Genomic DNA, 24,643 nt, shown 5'->3' on the forward strand with positions numbered 1-24,643 from the left:
GTGTGAAGGGAGTCACTATCTCACAAGACAACTCACTCTATTAAACCACTCTGTTTTCAGAGACGTATTTCTTACATTAAGCTAAAAAGCAATATTCGTGTATTATCCCTCATTTGATCTCATAACTATTTGGAAATCTCATATTCTTCAGAAGTTGAGGTAATGAGCATAAATATAATGACCTCTTAGCTTGCATAAGTGTTTGAGAAGGAAATGTGAACCATCTCTAAAAAGTACAGTGTTTGTTGAATGAATGTGGCAGGAGAAGGGTGCCTATGGAACAGGGGTAATCTACTAGGGAGAGGGTTCTAAAGTGGGGTTGTCATGACAGCAGTAGACTGCAGGGGGAGCCACAGTCCTGGGAGCGACCTCTCGGCTCCTTCTGGGTTTTGCAGAATCCAATCCACCAACACTGGTTGAGAGACACTAACTGATTTTGCCAAATTTTAGAATTTTAAAAAGACCTCAAAGGCCATCCCCTAAACGTCTTGATTTGACAAATGTTATTCTGCCTTTCAGCTTTTCAATTAAGCGGTGGATGCCACCCTCTATCACAAATTAGAAACACCTGAAATGTTTTCTAAACAATTTTTGCAGCAGCCTCCACTCCCTGCAATTCTGATTTAATTGGTCTGGAAGGGATGCAGAAAGGGGTGGTTTTAAAAACTGAGTCTAATGTGCAAACAAAGCTGAGAACCACTGAGTTAGGGACAGCAAAGATCCCATATCCAGGTCCACCCATGATGAAGACCTAGGTCAGTCGTGTTTCTCTCTGTTTCTAATTCTAAACAGTCCTCTAAAAAAATTTTTTTAACAAGTCAGTAACAAAAAGACAAGAGCTATATGATTTCTCTCCAGGAGGTACTTACCATAGTTAAATTTATAAAGACAAGAAAGTAGAGTGGTTGGTTACCAGGGCTGGGGGAAGAGGGAATGAGTTGTTATTTAATAGGTGGAATATCAGTTTTGCAAAGCAAGGACTTCTGGAGACTGATTGAGGTGTGAATGTACTTGACACTACTGAACTGTACACTTAAAATGGTTAGGATGGGGGGCACCTGTCTTGCTCAGTTGGTAGAGCACCTGACTCTTGATCTTGGGGTTGTGAGTTTGAGTCCCATATTGGGTGTAGAGATTATTTAAAAATAAAATTCTTTTTTAAAAAATGGTTAAGATGGTAAATTTTATGTTATGTATATTTTACCACAACTTTAAAATTTGTTTTAAACTTCAAATGCAAAATCTTCCCAAAAGTAAGATCAGTGAGATTTCCCGAAGAAACAGTTCAATAGCCAGAGCTCAAGTAATCTGGAACTTCCCTACCCCCACGGAATAATGTTTTTCTGACTCCATGTACTCTTTTAAATTTACTCTAACCTGAATTTCTTCTGTGAAAATCAGTAAAAAGAAACCTAGTTTAGAACGGAGTTGGGAGGCCAGCAAGGGGAGTTCTCGTGTCCTACCACTTGGCATTTGCAGATCCAGCAGTGAGAGATGGACGCTGCAGAGATACCACTTTACTATCAGGCAACCAGAGGAAAGACTTTCCTCCTCCCCCAGCAACAACCCAGCCAATGAGAGACACTCACAATTCAGCCAATGAGAAGCCACCATACTTCCAACTCTCACTTTACTCCAATGGACTTTCTGTTTACAGCAGTCTTCCCAACGTCAGGTTTCCTCTATAAAAAGGCAGTCCTCTGTGCGCAGTTTTCCGTATGGGTTTGCTGTGGTGTGCTTTGAGTGAGTTGTCGCTCTTTGTTATTCCCCTATAAACCCATTTTTGCTGGTAAAAATAACAGGCATTTTATTTTTAAGGTTAACATGAATGCTTGTGAGTGGGATCCAGAGAAACTGTAACAATGTTGAAGCTAGGGAGCAAAGTGGTGCTGGTACCCGCAGAGCCAACCGGGCTCACTGCGCCCTCTGGGACCTTGGACTCTGAGGAGGGTAAGTTTCGCCCTGGATTTTGAGCTCTGCTCTCTTTGAGTTCTCCAGGCTTTATTCAGGATCTGTTTTAAGATCGCATTTTTTCTGAGTGTTCACTTGGCCTTCGGTCTGACTCTTTTCCAGAACTGAACCGTTCCTTTCGGATTAGGCTGCCCTTCGGTCTGACTCCTGTCTGGAACCAGACTGCTCCTGGTGGAACGGTGCCTGTTGGAAGTCTGTTGGCCTTTGGTGTGACAGAGATCAGACTCCCTCCATCAGAGTCTGGGGGCCGTTATCATTTGTCCCTCTTGGCCTCGCTACCGCCCTCTTTATGGGCAACACCTTCCGGTAATACTAGCAGAATGCACAGTGCACCTCCCATCAGGATTTCACTGGATTTCTCAAAATCTCTTCTTAGGATGGATCAATACTTTATAAAGAAGCCCTTCAAGGCATCAAGGCTATATATAGTAGGAGATTACAAGGCTCGGAGCCTCATTATCCCCTGCACTAGTCCCTGTGATACCACTGTTTTACCTGTGAAAGAGCCCAGTAGCTGAGGATGGGGGTTTGTCCTCGACCTCTGAGCAATAAATAACATTGTTACCGCTTGGCACCTGTTGTTCCTAAGCCCCATATGCTACTGACATCCATTCCCTCTGAAGGCAAATTTTTCACTGTAATTGATCTATGCAGTGCATTTTTACCATTTCGTTAATAAAGGTAGCCCATGCCTGTTTGCTTTCACTTGGGAAGAATGGAAATGCTCCTGGACAGTAAGCCCCCAGGGTTACACACAGTCGTTTTTACTTTTCACAAACCTTAAAAGCTGATTTGGGTGATAGAAAGTTTTCTGCCAGACTCGATTTTGTTACAATTTGTATATGATTTACTTCTCTGCTCCCTTTCTCAAATGTCTTCACAGGAGACAGCATCCACCTGTTAAAACTTTTGGCCCTAAAGGGACATAAGGTCTGGAAAAAAAAAAAAAAAAAAAAAGGCCATTTGCTCAAACTCAGGTTTGACACTTAGGACATCTAATCTTGAAACAAGGACTACATTTAGACCCAGACAAAACCCCTCACAACTGCTTGACACTGACAGATTGCCTTCTGACACCCCCTCCCCCCCCATGGAAATATACAGGAAACAACTCTAACCAATGCAGGGTTTTCATGCTTTACTGATATTTCTTTCTTTGCTTCTTTCTTTTTAAAGATTTATTTATTTATTTAACAGACAGAGATCACAAGTAGGCAGAGAAGCAGGCAGAAAGAGATGAGGAAGCAGGCTCCCCAAGGAGCAGAGAGCCCAATGCAGGGCCGGATCCCAGGACTCTGAGATTGTGACCTGAGGTGAAGGCAGAGGCTTTAACCCACTGAGCCAACCAGGCGCCCCATCTTTCTTTTCTTTTCTTTTTCTTTTTTTAAAGATTTATTTATTTTAGAGAGAGAGTACAGGTGAGGGCAAGTGTACTAGGGGGGGTGCAGGGGCAGAGAGAGAGAAAGTACCATGCAGACTCCACGTTGAGTGTGGAGCCTGATGTAGGGCTCAGTCCCATGATGTCAAGATCATGACCTGAGCTGAAATCATGAGTCGGATGCTTAACCAACTGCACCACCCAGGTGCCCCTTACTGATGGTTCTTATTTAAAGGATGGTAAATTTTGGGACGCCTGGGTGGCTCAGGTGGTTAAGCATCTGCCTTCGGCTCAGGTCATGATCCCAGCGCCCTGGGATCGAGTCCCATATTGGGCTCCTTGCTCAGCAGGGAGCCTGCTTCTCCCTCTGCCTCTGCCGGCCTCTCTGTCTGCCTGTGCTCACTCGCTCTCTCCCCCTCTACCTCTGACAAATAAATAAATAAAATATTTTAAAGGATGGTAAATTTTGTGCTGGGTTTGCTATAGCAGTTCCTTTTGAAGTCATTGAGACCGGAGCTTTACCTTTATAATTTAGCCTTACTCCAGCTTGTAACTTAGCTTGAGGATAAAACTGTTAGCATTTATACTGATAGTTGGTATGCTTTGGGGGTAGCTCATGACTTTGGAATGTTATGGAAACAGGAAGGTGTCTCTACCTCCGATGGAAATAAAATTTAAAATGGTTTCTATGTCCCAAAATTTTTAAATACCATACTTTGCTGGCTGCTCTGGCTATTACTAAGGGTCCTGGGCATTCAAGAATCAGCTTTCTGGATGCCACAGTAAACCACTTCACTTATTTTTCTGCCAACAGCAGTGCTAAACTTCTGTCATGTTCCAAAGTGATGTTCTCCCAGATGATAACTTGGAAAAGTTAACCAGAGATACCCAACAGTTGGCCCCAGAGAGGGAAAAACAATATTGGAAATCTCGTCATTGTGGCCTCATTAAAAAGGGGAACCTCAGGTTTGGACCAAATAACAATCCAGCCCTACCAGAAGTTCTAAATTTCCTACTCCTTAGCGCTGTACTTGCATTAAGCATTGGTCTTCTAGAAGTAATAGCATTCATGGAATATTGGTGGGGAAATATTAACAAGGTCACAAAAAGTACCTACCTCCCTTGTCCCATCTGTCTAAAGTATAATTCAGGGAAACCTGTGTGTACAAATGGATTTCCTGCAGCTTCCCTGTCTCGTGGATATGTTTAAGTCATGGTTTGTATGTTTCTCACTAGTGCCATGCTTTCTCTTGCAGACAGGCCAATGTTCTGTGGCTAAAATTCCATTAGAAAAAAATTATCGGGCGCCTGGGTGGCTCAGTGGGTTAAGCCTCTGCCTTAGGTTCAGGTCATGATCTCAGGGTCCTGGGATTGAGTACCACATCAGGCTGTCTGCTCTGCAGGGAGCCTGTTTCCTCCCTCCTCTCTCTCTGTCTGCCTCTCTGCCTACTTGTGATCTCTGTCAAATAAATAAATAAATAAATAAAATCTGTGCTATTGGCTGGTTTCAGAACGCTTTTCATTGTTCATACCATCCTTGATCCTCCAATCCTTGGTTGAATAGACTAATGGCACTATTAAAACTCAATTGGCAAAATTTGAAGAAATCCTTCAAATACGCTGACCAAAACCACTGCCATTACACCTAAATCTCAGATCTACCCTCTCCGGAACTCAGACTCTGACCCTTTGAGCTTGTAACGGGATGTCTGATGCACTCGACCCATGCCTCCTCTGACCCCCAGTAGACAAAAGAAGATACACTTCAGGATTGCAGAGGCCTAACTGCTTGGTTAACATAACCATGCTTTGGTACAGCCGTCTTTTCATGGTACACTCCTGGGAGATGGCGACCTTAAGCCTCATGCCCTGCAACCTAGAGATTTCATCTCTTGGAAAAGACCCCTCCAAAAAGACTTTCTTCAACATCACTGGAAAGGACTTTATCAAGAACTTCTAATCAACTCTTATGCCACCAAACTCCAGAGAATGGATTCTCAAATTCAAGTGACCCTCCTAAAGAAAGCCCAAACCCTGACTGGACCCGTATGCCCTCTGGTGACCTGAAAGTAAGACTGCCCAGAATTGAAGCAGATGACATCTCATGAGACCCCTTTTCCAAGACATCAGGGTGGGCCTGTATACATTTTTCTCACCATTGTTTTTTTTCGTGGAAGGATAATTCCCTTGTCTGCATTTTCTAAGCCTGTGCAAAAGGGGGAAACCTTTTTTGATTATGGGCTTTTAGAAACAGCCTCATGATGATTCCAGGACAAATGAATCTTACACTTGTTTTTTCTGAAGTATTAGAAGGTTCGGGATTCACAAAAGGCTTCTTTTATCTGAATTGTTAACTGAATTTAGACTCTTATCCAAATTCATAGTCTCTGAACTTCAGGCTCTCTGCAACCTTAGAGACTATTATCAATAACACATTTGGTTCAAATAGTTCTTTTGAGATAACAGTACCTTTTTTTTTTTTAAAGATTTTTTTTATTTGACAGAGATCACAAGTAGGCAGAGAGGCAGGCAGAGAGAGGGGAGGAAGCAGGCTCCCTGCTGAGCAGAGAGCCTGATGTGGGGCTCAATCCCAGGACCCTGGGATCGTGACCTGAGCTCTAAAGGCAGAGGCTTTAACCCACTGAGCCACCCAGGCGCCCCAACAGGACCGTTCTTAAACAGCTTTCAAAGTTTGCTCTTTTGCAAAAAGTGCACTGTTGCTTCATGTTTATACCTGCACTGTATCTTCCCAACTGCACGGGGCTGATTCTCTCCATGTGCTCTTGTAGGAGCCACAATTCCCCTTTCACGATTGCTTTAAGTGGAGACTTGGCCTTCACAGGGAGAACCTTTCTTCCCTAACTCTGAATGAATGCAAATAAATTTCTCCGCTACTTTCAGACCTAGAGTCCTGGTTTAGAACCATTGTATGATGTGGAATTGTTAAATTCCCTTTTCTGTTTTGTATCATTATTTTGAGTTTTTGTATTTTGTTGCCTATCAGACTTTTAAAAACAATGTACACAATAAGGTGAGGCTGGCTGGCCCTTGGAGATGATCTCCAGTGCGTACAGTGTTGACACATATGGACTACAGAGGGGAAATACCTGAGAGTTAGCCCTCCTAACATTCCTTGTTACCCAAAAGTGGCTTGAGTGGTTTCCAGCTGCTAGGCACTTTCCTACCAACTTAGAACATGACAGCTAGGAAGGGTCCTTCGTGGTACCGAGGGACAAAATCACGAAATGTGGAGAACCTGACTCTTGACTAGTGATGCTTTCAAAGAAAGATCTTGATCATAAAAGGGAAATGTGAAAACTAATCAAAAGAAATCTTGTTTAGAAAGAAATTGGGAGACCAGCAGGGGGAGCTCTCATACCCTACCGCTTGGTAATTGCAGACCCAAGAGGAGACAGACCATGCACCTGGATATTGCTTTGCCAATTACTTAGGAGGAAGAAAGGCTTTCCTCCTCCCCCAGCAACAGCCCAGCCAATGAGAGACACTCACAACTCAGCCAATGAGAAGCTACCATACTTCCAAGTCACACCTCTGTTCTACAGATTTCCGTAGGGTTTTGCTACAGTTTGCTTATCCTGGATTACAGATCTCTGCTATTCTCTAATAAACCCCTTTTTGCTGGTAACATAACTGCCAGTTTTGTTTTTAAGGTTAACACATCAGCATTGCTGAAACATGTATGTTGCTTTGATCCTTTATACAGATTTGAGATCAGAACTGACCCTTCCCCTTTCTTCACAACTCCTCAGAATGAGCGGACCTGGTCTTCTGGGTCAAATAAACATGCCACCTAGCATCTCAGCTTTAATTCGGGAAGCCCCAGCAAACATGAAAAATACTTAAAGTGATAAAAGTATTTCGGTCATCAACTCCTCCTGATCTGCATAAAACTACTGATTTAAGCGTCTCAGAACACCTCAGCTCAATGCAGACTGGTACAACTGGTCTTCCTACTAGTAGCCCTACATCATAGGGAACAAAAAAAGGGGGAAAAGTAGAGAAAGAAAGAGGGAAAGGAATAGAAAAGGAAGAAAAACTCACTGGAAAAGAGAAAAGAGATGTCCGTGGTGTATGTGGCTTTTGGTGGCCTTCTATGGCTACTGCCATGGTTTTCTGACTTTTGTTTTCAGTTCAAGATGATTATGGGTATGATCACTACCAGCATTATTAGTGTAATGAGAACCGATATTGTGTACACATGTATATCATGCTAGTGTGTTTTATAAGTACTATGTCATTTCTTTCCAACTCTAATCCTAAAATGATAGGTAACTACTAGTAGTATCCCTATAGTAAGAAGGTTCTATCAAAGAATTAACTTGTTTTCTTTCAGGCCTATGCAGAAAGATACCAGGGGCACCTGATTGGCTCAGTTAAGTGTCTGCCTTTGGCTCTGGTCATGATCCCAGGGTCCTGGGATCCAGCCCTACATCCGGCTCCCTGCTCAGCGGGAGGCCTGGTTCTCGCTCTCCCGCTCCCCCTGCTTGTGTTCCTTCTCTAGCTAGTCTGTCAAATAAAAATCTTTTAAAAAGAAAGACACCAGAAAGTCACCTTGACTTTTTTTTAAAAAGATTTTTTTTATTTATTTGAGAGAGGACTGAGAAAGAGCATGAGAGAGAAGGTCAGAGGGAGAAACAGACTCCCTGTGGAGCTGGGAGCCCAGTGGGGGGACTTGATCCTGGGATCATGACCTGAGCCGAAGGCAGGCAACCAACCAACTGAGCCATCCAGGCACCCACACCTTGACTTTCTTAAGAGAATACATTTTTGGAGTATTAAAGGTAGCTTTCTTTGCCTGAAGATAATCAAGAGTAGCTACAGTTAAGTGTGAGATGGTTGTTCAGGAAAGGCATATGCAGACCTTTTTGGGGTGGGGTCCCCTGAAGGCAAGGCAGCCACCCTCAGAAGAATGGGCAGAGACCAGCTCTATTATTCCGGAAAAGAGATGGAATGAGATCCTTTGTACTTTTAAGAATTGGCTAGGAGGGGCTGCCTGCCCCCTGGTGGTGTGGATTCCTGGGGAAGGAAAGGAAGGGGACAGATGTTCCAAGTCTACCCAGGGAGGGACCTACTGAAATCTGAAGCACCTTGCTAGACGGCTAATCTAAAGTAGTGAGGTCTGTAACTCTGGAAATTCACGCAAGGAATCACCCTAGCTAGACCAAGCCCCAGGAAGAGAATCAGGGAGACAGAGTCCTCCCTGAAAGATCCGGGGCAGTGGAAGAGGTTTTAGGGCCTGTGTAGGACTGTCAACAGTGACACCAAGTGGCAATGAGAGGCAAAGGCAGGAGCCTCTAGACTTCCTGGTGCCTCCCCTGTACCTCAGGGTATGGGGGCCTTGATGTGGGGTTTGCTCTATGGGGTAACTACAGACCTGATACAGCTGATCCCAAGACACTGAAATGGCTGGAGATTCCTGGATTAGGTTGCTCTATACTCTTGTAGCCCTACTTCCTTATTTCCCCGAGTGCTGAATTCAGAAAAGTAATTTTCTCACATCATGAGAGGAATGGCTGCCGTATTTACTGGAAAAATTGAGGCTGAGGTCATTTGATGGCTGCGGGGGGTAGTGCTGTTTTGAAAGTCAAACAAGGTATTCCCAATCTCCTCCCAGGAAGCCTCCCTTGATCCCAAGTTAGGCATTTTCATAAGGACCTGTGTTTTCCTGGTTATGGGAGTTAAGGTGCAATTGTGATTTCCTGTTGACTTGCTCTGGCTTCCCTCATTGACTAGAAACTTGTAGAAGGCAGGGACACTGCTTTGTTCACCATTGTAGCCCCACTGCCTTGTGTGTGTTGAAATCAAAGGATTATCTTTATACTTAACCCGTAACCCAGAATCAGGTAAGGACTGGAAAGAATTATTTTTTTTTTTTCACTGTGATGCCTGATGCTGTATTCTTTCTTGTAGTGTCTACAATTTGGAAGGCTGAAGACCTCTGTCTGGAGGTCTCAACTTTAGTTTTAAGGGTAGGTCAAACAGGCTGTTGCCCTGAGCTAAAGCACCACCTGCCCTGGGCTACTTGTTTGTGCTACGGTCTTAACATTCTTTTCTTAGAAACTGTACTCAGAATGCAACCATGTGGCTTAAAAAGAGCTTTCCAAAATGACACAGAAGAGAAATACTTTCAGATATCATAAAATCACTTTTATTTTTTACTGTATACAACATTTCGGTGACCCATACATGACTGATTTGGAAGAAAAGACTTGGGTATATGATTCTGCATGTCTTCTGTACCGGTGAACATGTATTTTCCAAAGAACAGAGAAGGAAGCTGAATCATAAGATCATATGGTAAACATTGTCACAGGAGGAGTTGTTCTGAAGCTTAAGTAGTTTGCAGACATATGAAAATACATACTGCTTTATGGAAAGGGAGAATAAATACTGGAACTCTATCGTAAGAGCCTGTATAGATTAAAAAAATAATGTGTCAAATGTGAACTCACAGATGGTTACTTTATAGTGGATCATGAGAAGGAATTCAGAGATGTTTGGAGCCCATGAACTATGAGGCCAGTTTAATGGAAGAACTCTAATTTCTACTTCAGGGACAGAATATGAGGTTAGATAAGCTGCTTGTCTGACCCAAAGTGGAATTTATGACTTTTCCACTCCTCCAAGGCATACACTAGATGGTTAGCGAGTTGAAGCCTAACCACCCACGACCCATAATGGTGTTATCAAATTCAGCTCTGGAAGCCAGCACTTCAAAATCCTTATATAAAATATATGGGAGCAGGGGAATGTAGAGGCAGGAATAAGCTTCTGATTCTTATCTCTTTGGTATTCACTCCCTTTGAAGTCCTGTCTGTGGACTAAGAAACTGGTTCCCATTTAGTCATAAGGAAACCATGAGAAATGAGTTGGATTTCCGAGATATTTCTGACTACCTCTTTAGTCTGATGTTTGGGAGCAAAGGACAAGACCTTTTTTTTGAGTCTAAGAGTGAGTGGACCGATTAAGCACACAGTAAAGAGCAAGAGGCCCTCTCCTTAGCTGGACACTGAGAGTGAAATTCCTAGCGACTAGAGTGACCTCAGAGGAGCTGAGCTTGTGGATGAGTGAGATACAAGGAACATGGGGGTCCAAAACACCTGTTTTGTGGGACTGCAGAACACAAAGAGTAATGTCTCCTTTCTCCTCCCTCTTTCCTCCCTTAGGAAATCCCAGCAGCAGAGGTTGCCTTCAACCGAAGAGCTGTTTCCATTTAACAGTTATGTGCATTGCACTTTTCTCCTCGCTGAACAGCAAACTGGCTTTCCTCCTCGTTGTTCTTCTCTTTCTGCCTATAGGGCAATTTCCGCCTCTCTATTTTGCACGGCTTGTAGTTCAGATACAGTGCTATGGTGACCACGCCCACTCCAAGGGCGACAATAATGATGATGAAGATGGTGGAGCTGATTCCTTCATCCAGTCCTGCCCAAGTACAGAAGACAGAGTTCAGGAGGGTTCCAGGGCAAAGAGAACCCCTACCTTCCCCAGCCTACCACACCCACTTCTCAGTCTCACCCTCCCTCCACCCACTAGAATTTTTCTTTTTTCCAGGTTTGAATAAGAATCCCAAACCCCTGGGGGATTTCCATCCTGGGCCTGGCAGCAGGAGATCCACGGTCACCTTGAACCAGGACAGCAATGTCTTTGCTGACAGAGCCCAGTTGGTTAGTGGCTGTGCAGCAGTAGGTTCCCGTGTGGTTCTGAGTTGCCTTCTGTGGAACATCAAGGTTGAAGATTACTCCATTCCAGGTACACACCAACGTTGGAGTTGGGTTTCCCTTTGGGACGCACGTAAGCATCTGCTCTGTTCCTTTCACCCATGTCTGGTTGCCAGGACAATCAGATTCCTCTAACCGAGGCTTGTCTGGAAAAGACAGTCCCCCAGGGACCTGAATTCCGTGTGCCACATTCCTTCCCCACTGGGATGCTCAGCTCCCCCTTCCCCCTAATCCAAATACTGTGTCCATTTGACCAGACAGCGTTCCTTCCCAAGGGAAGAACCACGGTTCCCTGTTTTGGGCCAGTCTTATCTTCCCTTCCCTAGGGGCAAGGAGTCTGAGATGCATGCAGCAAAGGCATTCTGATAGGTTCAGACTAAATGATCTGGGCTGTCCTATCAATGGTGGATTTCCTGCTTCCCATCTTTGCTTCTCAGTGAGTGAGATGTGTAGGGGTGACCCCAGAGATGAGGGACTTTCTACTTTTCAAAATACAGATTCTTAGGTAGAAATTTCCCTCCTCAGCATAAACTCCCAACTCCCACTTCCTGTGTCCTCAGCCATCAGCCATCAACTAATGCCACCTGATCACCCTGTATTCTCTTTTTCATTCCCAGTTCCCCCTCATGTTTCTCCCAGCTCCCTTTCCTGGGGCTAAGGTAAGCTTGGGGAGCTTTAATTTCATTTCCTCCTTCAATTTTTTTTTTAATGGGTAAAATGTAGCAACTCTAATAATGAAGTTGCTGGCCAAGACCTCTGGAAATGAGATACTAATAATAATTCTCGTTTTGACCAGAAAGATCAGGCTTCTACTCACATAAGACATGGAGCTGCATTGCAGTGGTTTTGATCAGCCGTTGACCCTGAACCTCCAAAGAGGCCTCACAGGAGAAATTTCGGCCATTATCTTCCTCCCTGGTGGTAAGTAAAAGCCAGGCAGTCTCCCCAGGGGCAGGGGTGTCTGGGGCTCCCTTCAGCCGAAGAGTAGGGCTGGGTGATGTTAATACATGCCCCGAACAGGTCACATTAATGTCTCTCCCTGCCAATGGGTATAATTCTTCTATCTCCAGGATTGGTGGAGGGAAGCCTATAAAAAGGAAGAGAATCAAACGTATTTCTCAAAACTCACAGCCACTCCTGGACTGTTGCTGCTAAAGGAGTGGTATCTAGGCAGACAAGATGGGAGACTTTAGACACCCTCCTGCCTCTGTGCTGAATGGCAGGAGCAATGAGATTTGGGAATTTGAAAGCTCTTCTTAAAACAGACGCAGTGTGCATACATTTGGCTATGCCTCTGTGGCAAGGATGGTAAGATGGCTTTTCATCTTACAGATTTTTCCTCTTTACCTCAGAAAGTTGTTCTAGAAACAAGCTGAAGGGCCCACAATCACTCTGTAAGTAGGCTGGCCTAAGGAAACAGGGTGAAAGCTGAATAGAACTACTGTCTCAATGCGTGCATCAGAGAAAACTCACTTGAGAGTGTACCTAGGAAAGGTTAGTAGGGATATTTGCTGTTGAATCACCAAGACTTTACTGTGGAAGATTTCAGTGGCAGAGGACCCCTGTAAGGAATGGAAGAGGCAGGTCACTTACTATAGACGTGCACTGGCTCTCTTGTTTTCTGTTCCATTGGACCCAGAGATACAAGGCAAGACAGCTCCTGATCACCAGTCTCCATGGCCCGAACAGTGGCATTGGCCCATGCTGTGTCTCCTTTCCAGGAGACAAAGGGGCTCAGCTCCTGGTCTCCCAGGAACATGTGGAACATGACCTCTCTGGCTGGGAACACCCTAGACAACTCACAGCTTACAGTCTCTGCCATCCCAATCTCCAAAAGTGGGGAGACCCAGATTTGGGGGCTCTGAGAGAATTCTGCCAAGAAATGAAAAAAAAGGAAAGAAAGGAGAAAAGCCATGATAAATCATGTGCTATGTGGGGCCCCGCAAAGTAGGAAGGGAGTGCGGCTAAAAGCACTCTGTCCGCAGGGTAAGTTTAAGACCCACATAGAGGTAGAGCGCAATTACCTTCACAACCCCATCTCAAACTTTGTGGGAACTTAGTCCCAAAGGCCAAGGTAAGACAAGGAAAATGAGCCTCAGGATCCTTCCACACCTGTTGACTCACCAAAGATCCGAAGTACCTTGATGTCTGAACTACTGTGAAAGAGTCCTCCACCATGTGAACTCAAGTCCAGTTCTGCATGGCATGAGAAATTACACCTGTCATCTTCCCTTTGGGCTTTGACATGGATGGTGACCTCAGCTCTTTGGGAGGCCACAGCCAAGCTCATAAAGTTCTTTCTATGCAGTTCCTGGTTACCCTGGAGAAGGGTAAGGCTGAGGTTCTCCAGGGGCACCACCCTGGGCACATGGCATTTCACTGTCAAGGCTTCACCCATGGCTACCCATGAAGGCTGCAGCTCCAGGATCACCTGCTCTGGTGGCTCTGTAAGAAGAAAAAAGGGTGGGCTGGATGAGAGAAGGCTATGCACCTTTCCAGAAAGAAATGATACAGAACAAGCTGCCTGTCATACAAGGTAACGGTTACCCTTAAACCATCTGATCAACAGTGTCAGCTTTCTGCCAACTCCGCCCTACATGAAACAAGTCAGTCTTCTGACTCTTTTTCTGGCCATCAAACATGGCTAAAGTCATAGCCAAGAAATGACTGTTGAGAGGGAAGTCCCTTGTGTTGACTGTAGTTGCCATGCTGGAGAACGTTTATCTCTTAACAGAGGTGCTTCAGAGGCATGAGCAGCTTCTGAGGAGCTGCTTAGCATCACATAAAAACTATACCCTGGCTTACTGCGCTTTTACCCCACCGAGGTCACACTTCTTCACATGGCCCTATCTTTGCCAGTGCTATCTGCTCACCTGTAAGACCTTCCCCAGCCATCCCAACACTTCCAATCCTTATTATTCTGCAGGAGGGAAGCTCAAGAGTCTCCTTTTCCATGGAGACTTCTCCAACTACCCCAGCCCACAAAGACCCTCCTTTCTCCATCCCTATTTATTCTAAATAGTTGTGTCAAATAATTTAGCACTAATTGCATACTTTCTTTTTTTATCATGTATAAGCTAGCATTACTAGCTTATGCCTCCTGTGCTTGAACATATGCTCAAGCACAATGTCTGGATGCCCTCTACGTTCTGCTCCAAATTTAAAATCCTACAGCAAAGGTAAATAGAAGTAATTGGCCCTAGAATTCCTACAGTATGACAGAAATCTCTCTATTAAGTTCCCTAATTCTCTCCCCTAAAAGAAATCTCTAATTTTTCCCTAAGTAAGACATAGTCCTGTTCCTCCACTCTTCCCTTCCTCCTCAGCCCTACTCACGATACACAGTGATGCCAAGGCTTGTGTCCTTTTGGATCCCTGCACAAGAGAAGAAGCACTGCAGAACAGAATTTTCTGTGACGTCCTCCAGAAGAAACTCCTTCCACTGAGGTCCTTTGTCCACCTGGGTTTTCTTTAAGAAAGTCTCAATTCCACTGGGCCCGGGGTCTGGACAGGTAGTGCTGCAGTTGACCATTAGGGACTGTCCAAGCTTTACCAGGGCCTGATCTGGCCAAACAGAAACCTCAAATATCTCTTCAGCTGCCCCTGAAATGATCAACCACATATCCCAAAGACTTTGGTGAGGACCACATGAGCCAAATAAAATACAAAGCCAATTCTATTTGATGGTTAGAAATAGGAAACATACCCTGAAGAAAAAGTTACAAATTAGACAAGAAAAAGATCCTCAATGAACAAGTTAGAACCATGATTCCACCACCATTCATTCCCTCCACTCATCATATTTCTAGGGATCTTGATTTCTCCATTAGTGTCCCCTTGGAAACTATGGAGTTCTTAAAATTCATGACCAGGAAACCATTCTCTCTCGGAGCTTCCAAATGTCTTGGAAGCTCCAGGATTGGCTGCTGAGGGCTCTCAAGCGGTTAAGAGGTACTGGAGAAAAGAGCTTTGTTACGTATACCTCAAAGCAGTGTCTCTTTGAAATTATGGTCTAAAGACTGCCTTCGCCAGAATCACCTGGGGTGCTTGTAACACTGCAGATTCTAGCTCTGCCTCTGACTGAATGACTAAGACCTTGTGAAAGTGGGACCTGGAAATAACGCAAGTGAACAGAACAAGCATTCCTGATGACCCATATGCACGCCAAATCAGGGGAACCACTAGCCTAAATATGACTCCTAGGGTCACTCATTTCCCATGGAACTTTTCACCTCTCCTCAAAATGAGACTATTCCTCTTTGCTTTGGTACTAAGGCAACAGATATTTTTAGACGCTTAAGAGTTTAGTCGGCCAGGGAAATCTCAGGTGCAATGAGACAGACATCAGGTAAATGTTAGATGCCTGACACAGGTGAAAGGGAGTCTCCTGAAAGTTTCCCCACAGATCCCCTTTAGCTACTCCATGTCCACCATCTGCTTCATCTCCCAAATACCAGTCCCTTCGACAAATACACAACTCATGTAGCAGTATCACCCACTAAAGCGCCAGTTCCTTTCTTGCCATCAGAGAACTCACTTCTCACAAATGAGCTATGGGCCCTTTCCTATCAAGATCCTATTGTAGCTGTCCATGACACAAAAGGTGGCAACAGTGAAGTAAAAATATTCTCAAGAGCAGGAAAACAGGACAGCCTTGGGGCAGCAGGGAACCAAGGAGAAAAGGCATATTTAAAGGAGAGTTCTCTCTGGTGGTCTACTATCCTGTCCCTCAATTAGGGTTCCCCAATTATAAGCCAAAGAACCAACTATAGATTCTGTGTCCTAATGATCCCAAAATATGAACCTCTCCCTAGGGTTTGGACAAGTGAATACTCAATTTTCGCCCCACTCAGTACTTCTGAGCCTCTTTCTTATTGGTCAGCCACCTGCAGTCTGGCACATACTGACTAAAGAAATGTCCCAAATAGCCTCACCTGGGAAAGGGATCAAGGCCAGCAGGGCCCAGACACGAAATAGTAGCATTTCCATCCTTGTGAGAAGGGCCAAAAGCTGGAGAAAAAGGAGAAAACAATGCTGGAGAAAGTGACCAAAGGAAAGAAAAAGGATACAGAAAATCGTTTCTTTGATATTGTTAAAGGTCAGCCCCTTTCCCAAAACCTTGCATAGTCTGGAGAAATTGTAGCAAGATTAACAGTGGTATGGTGTGGGTTTACTAAAAGGACGTAGGAAAATAATAGAGGACATTAGATTTAGTGAGACTCCTGTATAAGTCTGTATTGCATTTATCTGTTCATGTATTTGCCTCCATCTATTTGAGTCAACAGAAGGCTGGTAGTATGAAAATAAAAAAATGAAGTTTGGAGAGTTGAGATCAGCCAATGTGTATATCTAGCACTGCCCAGTGGAAAGTAACCCTGAATCTAGAAAACACAGTCCCTAGAATCCCGTTCTCTGATGTAAGGGAGAAATGTTTCAACACAGCTCTCTCCTCATGATCTCTATGAAATATCCCTCAAGATAAACCACCTCTTTCTGATCTGCCTCCACGTTTACCAAGCAACCATTGGATTACGACTATGGCTAAGTATAAAGTGTCCACTTCTCTTTTCTCCACCAATCTATACCAAGTTTTTCTTCTTTCAAAACCCCATTCAAGCTAATTTTTTCTAAGAAACATTCCTAACCCTGTCCCACTTCACAGTCCCTTACTTATTACACATTGTACCTCACTTTATGCCAAACATGATTTCTGAAGCTATGTATATTAAAATGTAATTCACTCTAGTGAATTATTTTTAATGATGAAATTATTACAATGCTGGAAATTCCCTGAGGATGAGAGACTATATTTATCTTGCATATTTAGCACCTAGCACAGTGACTAGCATGTTACAGGTATTCCATTAAATGAACAATTACCCTCTAATTCTGTATTGGAGTTTTCATGCATTGGGTTTTACATAGGTGTACCTTTACTTGTATGCTGGTCTGAAAGAGGCTGTTTTCTTGGGGGGGGGGTCTTTTTTATACATGGATAAGATAACAGGCATATCAAAATTTATAATCCCAAGTGATTGTTACTCTTCAAATACTTTGGGAAACAATACATTTATTCCAATAATGACACCATTATTAAAAACTTTTTAGAAGTGATTTAGAACTGGCTTTTAAGCTACAAAAGGTATATCAGTCTTTTTCTTAAACTATTTTTTTAATATTTTATTTGTTTATTTGACAGACAGAGATCACAATTAGGCAGAGAGGCAGTCAGAGAGAGAGAGGAGGAAGCAGGCTCCCTGCTGAGCAGAGAGCCTGATGTGGGGCTCAATCCCAGGACTCTGGGATCATGACCTGAGCCAAAGGCAGAGGCTTTAACCTACTGAGCCACCCAGGCACCCCTTCTTAAACTATTTTATTACTCTTTGAGCAAAAATGATGACTCAGACACCTTATTCACCAGATTTAGCTCTGAGTCTCTTTCCAAGGAGGATCTTTTATTACTGAAGATACTCAAACGTTACCCCAGACTGAAGTTCTAAGAGTTTTCAGTAAATGACAGCTCTTTTTGAAAAAGTATAAAAGCCCTGAGTGGAATTGCTTATGTTCATACATTACTTCAGCAGACACTTACTGAGCATCTACAGTATTCCAGGCTTTTAGGAAGGTGCTGAAGTTACCAAGATTTATCCAACAACAACAGGAATTCCTGGAATTTACTAAGAAAAACAAATACAAATGAAAATAACATAATGTCAAGTGTTATTATAAAAATTCAGGGGGGGAGAGTAAAATGAGAATTAAATGACTTGATTTAAGCCAAGTGTTTAGCCCCATTCCTGCTAAGATTTCAGTAAGGTAGTGATGATGCTCACTGTGTCACTGTTGCTGATGCTGCCAGTAATAAACAAATTGACCAAGAAGCACAGAGGAGGAAACCATTACTTCTCCCTGAAGGAGTTGAGGTTTCTCAGAGACACCTACTTTGAACTGGGTTTTCTAAACTGGAAGTTTACTAAGGAATGAAGTGATAAAGTGAAGAGGTCAGGACAGACTTGCCTGAGAAAAGTCAAGTTCGATATGGGTAGAGGGTAAGAAATGGGGGATAAAGTTAAAGAAGTAGGTTTACAGTTGAGTAGGCAGGTAGGAATTTACAGAACTTTTAAAGCATGGGAGTGAGGTGATCAGCTTTATTTTTCAAGATGACAACACTGGCAGGGTGTGGAAAAAGGAAAGATGAAGAGAAGATTGATGGCCGGGAGATCTGCGGGACTACAGCAGTAATCCAAGTAATCCGAACCAGTAATCCATAAAGTGAGGTACCATTCAAGAGATGTGAGAGGGCCTGAAGGCAGTGGTGGCTGCAAAATTTCTATACATATAAGATGGTTAGGGGGTCTCAGTTTGGTTGGAAATAGAGGCTAGAGGTTTGTGTTTTACATAGTACACATACTGGTTTTACTTAAAGTGTATCTTACAGATCAATAAAAATATCCTAAATATTTTTTCACATATTTAGAAAATATCAATTATTCACATCTAGTATTTTGAAAGTGGCATGGAAAGGGCAGAAGAAAACGGCATTTCCACTGTTGGAAGGAGACATATAACATTCACTCAACTATATAATTTAGGGGCACCAGGGTGGCTCAGTGGCTTAAAGCCTCTGCCTTTGGCTCGGATCATGATCTCAGCGTCCTGGGATCGAGCCCCACATCCGGCTCTCTGCTTGGTGGGGAGCCTGCTTCCTCCTCCCTCTCTCTGCCTGCCTCTCTGCCTACTTGTGATCTCTGTCAAATAAATAAAATCTTAAAAAAATTATATAATTAAAAAGAAATACCAGTCACATTAACTTGACACTGTACAATTCCTATCAACTCTTCAATTTCTTGAGGTAAAATGTTCTCTTCCTAACACCCACTCTAAGGTAGGCAACTCACTACTGATCTATATCTCACTTCTGACTCTTTCTCAATCACATGTTGTCTATACCATTTAATATTTAGTAACCACAGACTATGTGCCAGGCACGACACTGAGTGGTTTACTTTAGTTATCTCATAGCAGTCCTATGATTATTGTCAATTTTATAGACGAAGAGATGGAAGCTAAGAGAGGTAAAGTAAGTTACACCAAGTCAGGCAACTAATTAAGAGGGCACCTGGGTGGCTCAGTGGGTTGGGCCTCTGCCTTCGGCTCAGGTCATGGTCTCAGGGTCCTAGGATCAAGCCCCACACTGGGCTCTCTGCTCAGTGGGGAGCCTGCTTCCCTCTCTCTGTCTACCTGTGACCTCTCTGTGTCTAGTAAATGAAAAATTTAAAAAAAAAAAAGAAGTAAAACCAGGATTCAAACCGAGGCATCCTGACTACAGGGCAATGCTAACTATTTCACTGTTTTTCTCTGTTCAGTGAATTTAGATTATCTATGCTTTGATGGGGGTCACAGTGCCCCAAACAATTCTGCATAGAGGTTAATCCAAGAGCTTCTTCTATTTCAGTCATCTCTCCTTCCCTTGCTGATGTTACCTTTCTCTGCAAGCCCAGTCTTGCTGTGAATGAATCTCATGGGTTATATTCTGCTCCTAGAACCTTAGATAAAAAAGACTAATCCTTTGATGGTTACGAGCCAGGCTAGCTGGTTTTACTCTTGTGGTTGTTACTAGCATAGCCATATAGATATAAGAAAATGGCGGGGGGGGGGGGCGCGATTCTTTTTGTTTTATTACTCCTACACGGACCATAACTTTGTTTTGTGTTGTTTCAAGTGTTCTTGCGGTATCCCCACAGCTCTACAATTTCATCCTTATTTTCACATGGCATGTTATCAGGTACTGAAACGTGCCTTTTTATATTTACTCACTTAAGAACAAAGAAAGCATTCCTAAGGGGTAGTGATATTTAAATATTTTTAAAATTCCTTCGGCTTGCTCTGTAGATGATAGCCCCAAATTCAGGGATTAACGTGTCTGAAATCCTAGACCTATAATCCAGCCACTAAAGGGTTGCAGGGAGAGCGCAGGCAGTTGAGGGGAGGGCCACAAACCCTGATCTACCGCTGGGATTGCTCTGTAGCCGACCTGGACTTCCAGTCCAAGTCTGGGGCTCTTCCAGCATTTCTTGCAGTATCTGGTACAGACTTGAGCCCCACCCTCCCCTGTGCTGTCTTTTCTCTCGAATTCCCCGGAATTGGCTTCCTGCTCTGGGGATACCCCCTCCCGCCCGTTCACGAGACCTTCGCGAGGGGGGCTGAGCACCACCACCCTGCCTGCCTCCCACCTTCAGTGCCCAGGCCGCCCTCCCCACCCCCCCTCTGCCGCTCTCACTCTCTTCTCGGGTCTGCTCATCTACCTCCCCCACCCGGATGTTCACCACCCTCCCAGGGCACCTCCAGCTGGGACGGACAGAAGGACGAAGCGGCTACAGCAGTTGTAAATACTGGAGGGGGGGGGGGGGCTGAGCCCAGCGCTGGACACGGCGCGAGGCCCGCTCCTGCTCGGACCGAGCCTCGTGTCACGTGTGCACACAGTGTGGCTCTCACACGCTTGGCCCGACAGGCCCGGAAGGCCTTTAAAGGAAGACGATATTTAAAACATGAAAGACACGCGGAATAAAAAACCCTGAGCCAGTGCTCCTCCGGGGTTTCAGGCCCGCTAACCGTGTGAGGAAGCGAAGCCCGCCACGCGAGGTCAGACCTCCGCACACTTGACGGAAAAGCCGGGAGGAGACACAGGCACGAACCGAAGCACACAAAGCTAGACGTAAATCCTCACTGAGGGCCGCTCCTCGCTGCTCGGGTCACTCCTCAAGGGGGGCTCGACCGCCTCGCCTGCTCCGCTGCGTCGCCTGCACGGGCCTCAGAAACCCGCCACGCGCTCAGACCGTTTGGAAGGCACGGCCAGGAGGGGGCGCGCGACGGAGCGCCTGGCGGGAGGATTTCCTGATCTGCCCAGAAACTCGTGACGTCTGCGGAGCAGCTTAGCAAGGGTTGGCCGAGACGAGTGGGGCGGGCCAGGAAGCTAAAACCACAGGAGGGGGTTGCGGGGAAGATACGGGTAGAGAAGCCTGTATCTTGCTTGGTAAGAGAGCGCATTTTTGACCCAAAATAATAGCTACTCAGTGAAACAAAGTGAAAACGAAAGAGGAGGGATTGTTGTAGCATGTAATGGCACTATAAGGAAAACAAAGCGTTGTGCGCCCCTGGGCCTGTTCGTCAAGTGGCACGGCCTGAACACGTGACGCGCCGCGCGCGGGAAAGCGCTGCGAGCAGCCGCGTTCCTGCCGCCGGCCACTCAGCTTCTTTGGCGTCGCGTCTCGGCGCCTCAGTGGCTCGAAAATCTAGCGGGCGTTACTGTGGGCTCTTCGTGGGTGACCTGGAAAATGGGTTCTTTTTGCCAATACCCAAGAAGGTCTTTTTGTGCCCCGCCCCTCCCGTTTCTCCACATAACAAATAACACTCTTGAGTGAATGAGCATTCCCCCTCACCCCCCACTCCCCGCCGAGGAGCTATCAATAAGCCATCGAAATCGGGGTGAGTAAATCCTGGGTTGCATCTCTCCCCCGAGACCCTTTTCCTCCACTTCTCGTGCCAGACGTCTTCCGAGGCTCATTTCTCAAGAACACTGGCCGGCGTCTGAATTGGGCCATTCTCGGGGGCATCCTGCGGTGTCGCTCTCCGGTGTCGCTCTCCGTCAGGCTTGTCCGACCGTGAGCCATGCACTGAGTTCCTTAGTGCAGTGAACTTTGAGGATTTGGGAGTTTGTTTGGCAGGGGCCAATTACGACGCGCACTCCCTGTCTCATTTGCCGTAATTCCTTTGAGGGAGGCGCTACTACTAACTTCATTTTATGGAGGAAGGCTGATTCCTTTGAGATTAGGAGCGGCTTCTTGTCCAAGAAGGGCGGCTGCCTTTCGTGTACCCTAGTTGTACCAATGCCTTGCCTCCTTCCATACTGAAAATTGAAGGAGAATGTCACGAGGAATACAGGCTTTTGGGGCAGACAAACCTGTCAATGAATTCCACTTCTGTGTCTTATTGGCTTTGGGACTATGGGAAAATTTATATAACCTCTAGTTCCTCTTCTGTCAAAAGGAATGACATTTGGTTTATGGCTATGAAAATGCCTACCATGATTTTTGACACGAAGTAGGTGCTCAATAAATGGTAGTCTGTTTTCTGCAATCACAGGAAAACCTTTCCTGACTACCCCCCCCCCCAAACTGTCAGGGTTTATTCGAGGCTAGTTTGTAAGACCTATCATAGTCACCCCTTCCAGCTATCCTCATTTCTCTTTTATGGCTTTGAATGGGTTTTGTTCATTCATGGTAAATACTTCTGCAGAGTGCTACCAAATCAACATTCTATTCATCCCTTGCTAGAAACCACAGTCTCTGCACTAGCAGGATTTTTTTTTCAGCTGCTTATTTTTATAAGGTCCTTTTGAATGTCGTATTCTATTTTGTTGTATGCTTATATTTTTATTGTCCTTACGCTAATTCTTCAGGGGCATTGTCAACCTTAACTTTAATTTCTTCAATTAAAATCTTAAATTTTAATATTTTAAGGCTGTAATATAGTCCCATCTAATAAGGTGTATCGTATAAAAATGGTTCTTAAAAATTATGGTACTTTTATAAATTGGTCCATAGTGAATTGAATTTTGGCAAGTGGGCTTGCTGCCTTTGACCCATTTCTTTGTGTGAATGGTACTTTCCTAGGGAAGTAGATAAATCATTCCTTCAAGTGGATAATTGCTTTGGCTGGGGGAATGGGTTATAGAAGCAATCGGTTTAAATCTGTCAAAAGCAAGGGCACAGCTAGAGGGATGTCCTCTTCTGAAGTGGCATTTCCCTTTTAACTACTTTACTTTGTTTCTGGGCTCCCCAAATCTGCTGCTTCACTGATCCTTTAAGACTTTTCTCCTTTGTTTGTTTGTTTGTTTGTTTGTTTTTAAATTCCTGGGGCTGTCAATGCCTGGCCCATAGACACACTGTTTATAGACGCTCCATGGTTGGTTAGGGTCAGTACAGTCTTCACCAGAATTAGAAGAACATAAAATTAAGGGTTAAAATCAGGAGTTAGTATTAAGTGAATCAACCTTGGCCAGCCCATCACAGTCAAGGTGAGGATAAGATCTGGGCTAAGGAGTAAACAAAGAAAAATTCAAGAATCCAGGTAAAAGGTCACACATCAATAAAGTTTAAGAAAGCAAGAGCATAAAGCTTGAAAAAGATTTGGGTGCCAAAGTTAACTGTTACAGCTAAGCTGGTTTTAACCTTCTGCCCTGATGGGTGAGTCCTAATCAGGACTGACTTGGAACAGTTCTTGGTGGGGAAGCGGAGGTAACTTTTTATCAGAGCTATTTCCTGAACAAGCATTGTTTCTGCTCTGTCCTTGTCCTCCTAGAATTCACACTGGAGGGGTGTGTGACTAGAGACAGAGTCCTAAACAAAAGCCACAGCACAGTATGGTGATGACTCTTAAATTTAGACTGAGGATTATGGAAAACAGAAAATAAAATGATGATGGCACTTGGAAGGTGGGGATAGATAGTCATGGAAAATTCCAGAGGCAGTGGCATTTGAGTTGGCCTTGAAGAATAAACAGACACTTGCTTACAAGAGAACTGGGGAGGAACACTTACTCTTTTAATCAATATGAATTGAGTACTTAATTTGTGCCAGGACTATTATTCTAGGTAGTGGGGACACAGCAACAAATAAAGCTCCAGCCTTGGAGGATCTTACATTCTAGTGATGTCATAGGCAGAAGAATCACAGCATGTAATAGCTTGGTGTGTTCAGGGAAGGGCGAATTCAGTTGGGATGTTGGTGGAAAATAAAGCTAGAGGGGTAGAAGGAAGACAGAGTAAGAGGCAATTGTGCCATGCGGAAAAGTTTACTCTTGTGCAAGCCCTTGCCCTTTCAGCATTTTAGAGCTATGGAAACCTTTCCACCAAAGAACCTTGCAAGGTCACCATATAAATAAAACAATAAAACCAGAATTCCTTGTTGAAGTAGGGATGAGATGCAGGGTAGGGTGGGAGAGATCTCTCCATGCTGCCCTCCCTTCTCACTCTCAGGTCATCACGGAAGCGCTGAGAAACCAAAAGGACCACAGTGGGTTTAAAGCCCACTGCTGAGCATAATGGGGGGCACACAAATACATGAAAATGGAGAGATGGGATCATATTTACTGCCTTGGGATAAAAATGCCAGGAAGGATAGGGGTAGGGTGGCTTATTAGCGGAGAAACTAGTTGGGGTGGATTATGGAAGGAGGAGATGTTAACGACCTGACCTATGGCAGGTAGGATAGATCCAAAAAAGATTAAGGAGGTAAAGGCAATAGAACTCAAAGACTAAGACTGAGGGGGAACAAGAGTTGGAGGAGTGAAAGATCATTTTAAGACCACAGAATGGAGGTCCTTAAGGCTTTCTCTGTTCTATTCATCTCTCATTTTTTAAAAAAAGATTTTATTTATTTGACAGACAGAGATCACAAGTGGGCCAAGAGGCAGGCAGGGGGTGGGGGTAAGCAGGCTCCCTGCCGAGCAGAGAGCCTGACGTGGGGCTGGATCCCAGGACCCTGAGATCACAACC

At 44.5% G+C, this 24,643-nt stretch overlaps 1 protein-coding gene and 1 long non-coding RNA gene across 9 annotated transcripts; one reads left to right on the forward strand and one right to left on the reverse strand.

Annotated features, from left to right (window-relative positions):
- Window positions 1-1,658: 1,658 nt before the first annotated feature.
- On the forward strand, window positions 1,659-2,551 carry LOC131817054 (uncharacterized). The gene is made up of 3 exons (XR_009348300.1): window positions 1,659-1,743; window positions 1,819-1,950; window positions 2,074-2,551. It is a non-coding gene; the product is annotated as an uncharacterized LOC131817054 (long non-coding RNA).
- Window positions 2,552-9,501: 6,950 nt separating this feature from the next.
- On the reverse strand, window positions 9,502-20,938 carry LOC131816729 (intercellular adhesion molecule 5-like). 8 transcript variants are annotated; one of them, XM_059149673.1, is made up of 9 exons: window positions 20,816-20,938; window positions 17,681-17,765; window positions 16,023-16,098; window positions 14,425-14,691; window positions 13,213-13,533; window positions 12,682-12,960; window positions 11,906-12,175; window positions 10,992-11,234; window positions 9,502-10,792 (listed from the first exon to the last, which is right to left on the reverse strand). In XM_059149673.1, exons 3-9 carry the CDS (start codon window positions 16,075-16,077, stop codon window positions 10,584-10,586), a joined length of 1,644 nt encoding a protein of 547 aa, XP_059005656.1. In that variant the 5' UTR covers window positions 16,078-16,098; window positions 17,681-17,765; window positions 20,816-20,938; the 3' UTR covers window positions 9,502-10,583. The 8 variants fall into 8 exon arrangements, with proteins under 8 accessions (XP_059005656.1, XP_059005653.1, XP_059005655.1 ...); XM_059149670.1 differs by having other exon boundaries at window positions 20,701-20,938; XM_059149672.1 differs by lacking the exon at window positions 17,681-17,765.
- Window positions 20,939-24,643: the final 3,705 nt, after the last annotated feature.

The sequence above is a fragment of the Mustela lutreola genome, chromosome 15 (assembly GCF_030435805.1).
Source record: "Mustela lutreola isolate mMusLut2 chromosome 15, mMusLut2.pri, whole genome shotgun sequence".
Classification (NCBI taxonomy): domain Eukaryota; kingdom Metazoa; phylum Chordata; class Mammalia; order Carnivora; family Mustelidae; genus Mustela; species Mustela lutreola.

Bases quoted from the DNA above. Each gene is read 5' to 3' on its own strand.
- LOC131816729 (XM_059149672.1), bottom strand. From the start codon at position 16,077: ATGGAAATGCTACTATTTCGTGTCTGGGCCCTGCTGGCCTTGATCCCT. The intron at 12,176-12,681 runs GTAAGTGACCTG...TCCTTTTTATAG, and splicing joins AGAGCCAGTGCACGTCTATA to GCTTCCCTCCACCAATCCTG. The intron at 11,235-11,905 runs GTGAGTAGAAGC...TGTCTTTTCCAG, and splicing joins AATGCAGCTCCATGTCTTAT to ACAAGCCTCGGTTAGAGGAA.